Raw genomic sequence first — 7,476 nt, forward strand, 5'->3', positions numbered from 1 at the left:
AGTTTTCTTTTTTGTTTTGTGTCTATGCGGTTTGGATATTAGAGTGATGCTGGCTTCGTGGAAGGAATCTGGGAGTTCTCCCTCTGTTTCTATCATTTTGAATAATTTAAGTAGTATTGGTTGGAAGTCTTCTTTAAATGTCTGGTAGAATTCTGCTGTAAATCCATCTGGGCCTGGGCTTTTTTTAGTTGGGAAGCTTTGTATTACTGTCTCAATTTCCTAATATGTTATGGATCTGTTTAAACTGTTGATCTTTTCTTCGTTTAACTTTGGTGGTTCCCGTGATTTCAGATACCCATCCATTTTTTTAGATTTTCAGATTTAATAGCATATAGGTTTTTAAAATATTCCCTTATAATGGTCTGGATCTTTTGGGTGTCTGTTGTGATGTTTCCCCTTTTCTCTCTGATTTTGTTGATTTGGATTTGCTCTTTCTATTGGTTAACTGAGCTAAGGGTCTGTCTATCTTGTTTAGCTTTTCAAAGAACCAGCTCTTAGATTCATTGATTCTTTGTATTGTTCTTTTTCTTTCTATTTCATTAATTTCTGCTCTGATTTTTGTTATTTCTTCTCTTCCAGTGGGTTTGGGTTTCATTTGTTCTTGCCTTTCCAGTGTCTTGAGTTGCAATGTTAGGTAATTTATTGGGGCTCTTTCTAGTTTTTTAATTTAGGCACTTAGAGCTATAAACTTCACTGTTAGGACTGCTTTTAAAGTGTCCCAGAGGTTGTGTTGTGTCATATTGTCCTTTTTGTTGAATTCCAGGAATTCTTTTATTTCTTTCTTAATTTCTCCTTTCACCCACTCATTGTTTAGTCGTGTGTTGTTCAATCACCATGAGTTCATGTAGTGACTAGGGCTTCATCCAGTGTTGATTTTGAGCCTTATTGCTTTGTGAAACAATAGACTGCATGGAATTATTTCAATAGTTTTGTATTTGTTGAGGCTTGTTTTGTGGCCCAGTATGTGGTCAATTTTTGAAAAAGTCCCATGAGGTGCTGAGTAGAAAGTGTATCCTTTGGTGCTTGGGTGGAATATTTGAAAGAGGTCTGTTACGTTCATTTGATGTATGGTATCATTTAATTCAGACATCTCTCTGTTTATTCTTTGTCCATTTGACCTGTCTAATGGAGAAAGTGGGGTATTAAAGTCCCTTACTATTACTGATTTGGGGTTAATGTGTGTCTTAAAGTCCTGTAGTGTTGTTTTTATGAATTTGGGTGCACCAGAGTTTGGTGCGTATATGTTAAGGATTGTAATATCTTCTTGGCTAACTGTTCCTTTGATCAGAATGAAGCGAACCTCCTTATCTCTTCTGATTAGTTTTACTTTGAAGTCTATTTTGTCTGATATCAGAATTGCAACCCCTGCTTGTTTCTTAGTGCCATTTGCTTGGAATATTCTTTTCCATCCTTTTACCTTAAGGTAGTGCCTGTCCTTGAAGGTGAGATGGGTTTCTTGCAGACAGCAAAGAGATGGATTTTGTTTCTTAAGCCATTCTGTTAACCTGTGTCTTTTGACTGGGGAGTTCAATCCATTGATATTTAAGGTTATTATTGAAAGATGTGTATTGGTTGCTGTCATTTTAATTGCTGTTTTTGTTCTCTGTCTAATTTTGTGTTTCCTAGATTATACCTTTATTTGTTTTCTTTTGTTGCCCCTGGGATACAGTTGTTTCTCTCTCTGTTCTCTGTATTGCTTCAATTATTCTTTGAAAGGCTGGTTTTTTGGACATGTATTCTTTCAGGATATTCATGTCATGGAAGATTTTTCTTTCCCCTTCAACCATAATAGACATTTTTGCTGCGTAAAGTATTCTGGGCTGGCATATATTGTCATTTAGAACTGAAGTACCTTGGTCCAGCCTCTTCTGGCTTTCATGGTTTTCATTGATAAGTCTGCTATAATTCTGATGGGTTGTCCTTTGTATGTGACTTGTTTTTCTTTTGCTGCTTTCAGTATTCTCTCTTTGTTCTGTACATTTAGTGTTTTTACTATGATATATTGTGGGGAGTTTCTTTTCTGATCCTATTTGGTGTTCTATGTGCTCCCTGTATTTGTTTGGGGATGTCTTTCCTTAATTTCAGGAAGTTCTCTTCTGCAACCCTGTCTAAGATCTGGTCAACACCATTAACCTGAATTTCTTCTCCTTCCTCTATTCCTATGATCCATAGCTTTGGTCTTTTCATGGTGTCCCACATCTCTTGCATATTCCATTCCTGTGTTTTTTAAAAATTTTCTGTACTCTTTGCCTGAGTGGTCCAATTCTTCAACTTTATCCTCCAGTGTTGATATTCTGTTTTCCATTTCATTTATTCTAGCGGTGAGGCTTTCCCCTGTTGTTTCAAGTTGGCTTATTGAGATTTGGACTTCTTCATTTCTGCCTGAGTTTTCTTCAATGTTTCTCTTTCATGAATTCATTCAGAAGTTTATCCCTATGTTCTTTTAGCTCTTTGATTTGTTTGTTCGTGTGTTCTTTAAATTTGTTGAATTCCTTGATCATATTTATGATTGTTCTTTCAAAATCAGTGTCCTGGATTCTCTCTAGGGGGTTCTCCTTGTAGAACTCTTCTATAGGATTGGTGGAGTTTGGTGGGGACATAGTGTTTTGGCTTTCCATTTTATTATTCTTTTGTTGTGATTTTGGCATGTGAATTTCTTTTGTTGTTTATGATTCTGATATGAGAATTAAGTTGAAGTATGCTTCTCTTTGTATTATCAGGGTGCCCAGATCCTTTCTTTATTGGTTGTGTCAAGCCGGTTGGTACAGGGTCGATGTTCTCTCAGGTTTAATTTGGAGGGAACCGATGGCTTCAGGTCAGCTATTCAGGAGTACCCACAGAAGCCCAATTCAGGTTCCAGTCAGGTACACTCAGGCTTCCTTCACCATGTGGAGGCAGGATTTGGGGGCTCTCAGGAAGTACCCTGTTTTCTCAGGCCCTCTGCTTGAGGGAGGCCAGAGGGAGGCCAGGACTCAGCACTCTCTGGCGGTCTGCTGAGATTAGAGCCTCTACACTGATGGAGGTCCCAACTGACCCTCTCAGTCTGTTAGGATCTCAGCCTTAGCCTACCAAAGCCAGATCTGCCCTGGGGCCTTGGGAGGGGCCTCATGAAACCCCAGGTAGGGGGGTGGGTATGGCACAATTAGGGGAAACTCACCACCACGTGGAGGCAGGACTGGGAGCTCTCAGGCAGTCCCCTGCCTTCTTAGCCCCTCTGCCTGAGGGAGGCCAGAATTTGGCACTCTCTGGCGGTCTGCTGAGATCAGAGCCTCTACACCGATGGAAGTCACAACCCACCGTCTCAGGCTGTCTGTTAGGATCTCAGCCTTAGCCTCCTAAGCCTCTTAATTTTAGGTGTTTTTTTTTTAAATCTCCCCCACATTTAAAAAATTTGAGATGAGTTTTGCTATATTATGCAGGCTACCTCAGCCTCCCATGTATCTGAGATTATAGGCATGCACCACTCTGCCCAGCTCTGTGGCTCATTTTTTTTTCTGTAAAATTTTTAATTGAATTTTTGTGTATTTCATACAGAACATCTTAATCATCTTTATACCTCCTTCTCCATTGGCACCCTTCCATAGATGCCCTCATTGGAATTCACACCGTCTGTCATTTGTGTTAAGGCCTATCGTGTCAAGTTAGTGTCCCTAGACATCCTTCAGTGCAAGTTCATCCACTGAGGTCTAGTCAGCCTATCTAGAGTCCCTCCCTTTAAGAAGATCAGCTCTTCCTACCCAGCAGTAATCAGCTGCCAGTGGTTCTTTGACTAAGATTGGGGCTTGTTCCCCATTTCCATAGTTCTGTGCTTGGTTTTTATCTGCTTGAGTTTGCATGGGTCTGCGTATGCTGACACCATTGCTGTAGGTTCATATGAGCAAGGCCCCAGGAACATTTAAGACTCTATTTCCATGCACCTCCTCCCTGACTCTTAACAATCTTTCCACCCCTTCTTCTGCCCTGGGTGGGTGGAGTTTAAAATAGGAGTCCTGTCCAAGAACCCATACTCTGCAGACTCTTATTCTTTATGCTTTGGGTATTTATGACCTTTTGTGTTTCTGACCCTCTTGCATGAGGGAACTTCATTAATGAGAACTGAGTGATGCATTAGTGTCCTCTTTACCCCTTGTTCTATGTTCTGTGAGCCTTAGGTATAGAGGTTACATTGTACATGTGCCACTTAGACTTGGGAAATTCACAGACAATGTCTCTGTGTGGCCAGTTTTGGAACTCTGTAATAGAAGCTCCTTTGATGAGTGGTGACTGGGATACTTGTCTGTAAGTATAAGGATCCATATTTTGCACATAGTAAGAACTTACATTTGTCTAGGGATGTGACAGCCTTGGGGCTTTCTCTAAGCTCTGCGTGGCTCCTTTTTTTAATGGTGCTGATCTTTTAATGATTTTTTTCCATGTGCCTTTTTTTTTTTCTCTGAATAGCCTGGGGATTTTCTAAATCTTTCCACCCTGATCACTTTTGTTTCAGTTCTTATGGCAAATTTAGTGAAAGGCAGCCAACCCAGCCTGCAGTCTGAATGATTTGCTGCTTTGAAATTACCTCTGCTGAGTAAACTAGTCCATCACCTTTAATCTTGACCCCCATTCAAAATCCCAGGCTTTGAACAAAATGTACCATCTTTTATATAAACAAAGGTAACCTATAGTCTAATTCCTAATAGGTTCTTCATAAACTTTATTTTCCTAGTCTTCCTTCCTATGGTCCTTATATTAAAAAAAGAGCCTCTCATATTGTTACTGTTTATTATCTAGTGACTAGGCATAAGTGTCTTTCATGTAATAAAGCATGATACTAAAAAGAGATAAAAATACAACTCCTGTTTATGTTATTTTCATGTCCCTTATGGTAGAACACATTCATGAATAGTAAGTAATTTAATATTGCTATTGACTTATTCCACAGAAAAAATAGAAAAGCTGAATGGAAAACTTTAACTTTCTAGTACATAGAAATTAAAATCTAGTATTGCACTAGGCTGTGCTAATATTGGGCATTTGGTATATCTTTTAATATAATTTTATACTATTAAGTGATGTTATAAATTTTGAAATGGCATATATTTCAGTAATACTATACATTTTAATATTTTTATTTATACAGTATAAAAAATGGCTTAGTTTTGACAGTGCTAGTATAGGAGGAATTCTTGAGAGATTTATAGCTGGTTCATTGGCTGGTGCAACTGCCCAAACCTGTATTTGCCCCATGGAGGTATGTATTAATATAAAAATTTTAAGCTAAATTCATGCTTTTAATGCAACTTATAACTTCTTATAAATGATTTCCAGATAATTAATAATAGCTTTATAAGGATTTGAATCTTATACCAAGTGTTAGTCTCAGTATTGTATATAGTCTAGGAAGTCTATACAAACAGTATTGTATATGGACTAGGAAGATAAATTTATTAGTTACTTGCTAGTTAGGCACATATGGATTATATATAAACTAAGTTGAAAGTACTTTACTAGGGGCTAGGCAGAATCCAAGGGAGACTCAGTTGGGGATTTTTGTCATGTAGTCTGTAGTCTAGAAGTGAAAAAACAACATGTGTATCAATAATGATGATCCAAAATAGAATAAAAAATTCTAGAAGACAGCTCAATATATAGAGCTATGGAAACTCAAAGGGAAGAAATGTTGAGCAACATTTCTAACAGGTTGAGCAAATGAATGGAAGTTAATAAAACAAGACTTGGTTTTGAACTAGAAATAACATAGGTAAAGCATTGGAATCCAATCAGAAAGCCTCCTGAGTTTAATTTTAATTTCTTAAAACATACCTTTAATTCTAGCACTCAGGAGGCAGAGGCAGGCAGATCTCTGTGAGATTGAGACCAGCCTCGTCAACACAGCAAATTGTAGGCCAGCTGGGGCTGCAAGGAGTCCCTAACACAGAAACCCACATTTGGCCAATGTGTAGAAAACAAGAGGCCACTGAGTGCTTATCCCTGAATAGGACACCTGTTTCAAACCTTTACCTCCCAAGGCCCAGAGATCATTGCAGAAGACGAGGTAGAAAGATTGTAAGAGCCAGAGGGGGTGGATGACCACAAGGAAACAGTCTTCCAGAAAGCTGGTCAGTTACTCATATGAACTACAGCAATGGTGACAGCAAGCTCAAACCAGACAAAATTCCAGCACAGTCATGGGGAAGTGGGTAAGAAATCCCAATCCAACCTAAGGAACTTTTGCAATTGATCACTGCTGGGAGGGGGGAGAGACTATCTTACACAGATGGGACTCTTGGTGGGCCCAGTGGATAGACCTGCACTGATGGACATTTGGGGGCACAAATCAGACTCTGTAGGCTGATTATATATATGAGAGTACATTAAATTGGGTGAGGCAGTGTGGGGAAGTGCAGATAGGGATTTAAATACCACCAAACTATTGTATGGAAAAAAATCACAAAAATTTGAAAAAAAAATTTTTTTAAAAGAAGTCATTATAGACTATCCTCAGGCCTCTTGGGGTAAGTCTATAGCTCAGCTCTCCACGCCGGGACTCCCTAAGCCTCATTCACCCTTCCATCCGCCCCCCCCTCGCCGTTCTATACTCTTAGTTTGGGCCCTACGCCATTCCTAGTCTTGGGGCCCCAGACACCTGGGGAACCAATACTGCTTCCTGACCCTTCTCACCCAGAGCAACTCAGTCCCTTTCTTGGGCTCCAGGAGCACCACTTCTGGTCCTGGCCCTGCCCTCACCTCGCTCTACTTCCCTGGTCCTCCAACACCCGCCAGCCTCTTTCTGGGGCTGACAGCCTCTTTCTAGGGCTCCGAGGCTTACCTTTACTCCCCCCGACCCTTTGCATCCAGTACAACCCAGCTACTCAATCCACTCCCTGGGAAATCTTGGGGCTTCTTCCCTCCCCATCTGCCTTTGCTTCCCTGCGTGGCGCATCCACGGCAAGGGTCTCAGGTCAGTGCCACCCAAGTTCCTGAGGCCAAAAGCATTCTTAGAAGATTCCAGACCTAAGGAGAAAGTCTGAAAACTTCTGATCCACATTGGAGTTGGGCCACCGCGGAACTCCTGAAGACAAAATCAATCCGGCCTCGACAATATAAAATCAAAAGAGAGAACCAGAAGCTAAGACGAACCAGCTCTTCATACCCAAAAAGTAAACCACAAAGACACATAAAGCTCAAAAATAAAAGAAGCAGAACTAAACTTGAAGGCCCGAGTATCACACAAGAGTCAGAAACTACAAAAGAAATTCACATGTCAAAATCACAGAGAAAAAATAATAACATGAAAAACCAAAATAACATATCCCCACCAAATACCAGTAATCCTCTAGAGGAGCACAATGAGAATCCCCTAGAGACAATGCAGGACATGGAACTCAAAAAAACAATGATGAATATGATAAAAGAATTCACTGAATTTAAAGAACACACAAACAAGGTAATAATAGAGCTGAAGGAAGATAGGGATAAACTTCTGAATGAATTCAG

General features: G+C 39.9%; 1 protein-coding gene across 1 annotated transcript in view; it reads left to right on the forward strand.

Moving 5' to 3' along the window:
• Positions 1–7,476, forward strand: part of Slc25a24 (solute carrier family 25 member 24) — a 30,584-nt gene that overhangs the window by 13,436 nt on the left and 9,672 nt on the right. The window contains 1 exon segment of the mRNA XM_008850442.1: positions 5,120–5,230. Coding sequence (XP_008848664.1) covers positions 5,120–5,230 — 111 coding nt within the window.

Source organism: Nannospalax galili, unplaced genomic scaffold, assembly GCF_000622305.1.
Source record: "Nannospalax galili isolate Female #2095 unplaced genomic scaffold, S.galili_v1.0 scaffold5, whole genome shotgun sequence".
NCBI classification, from domain to species: domain Eukaryota; kingdom Metazoa; phylum Chordata; class Mammalia; order Rodentia; family Spalacidae; genus Nannospalax; species Nannospalax galili.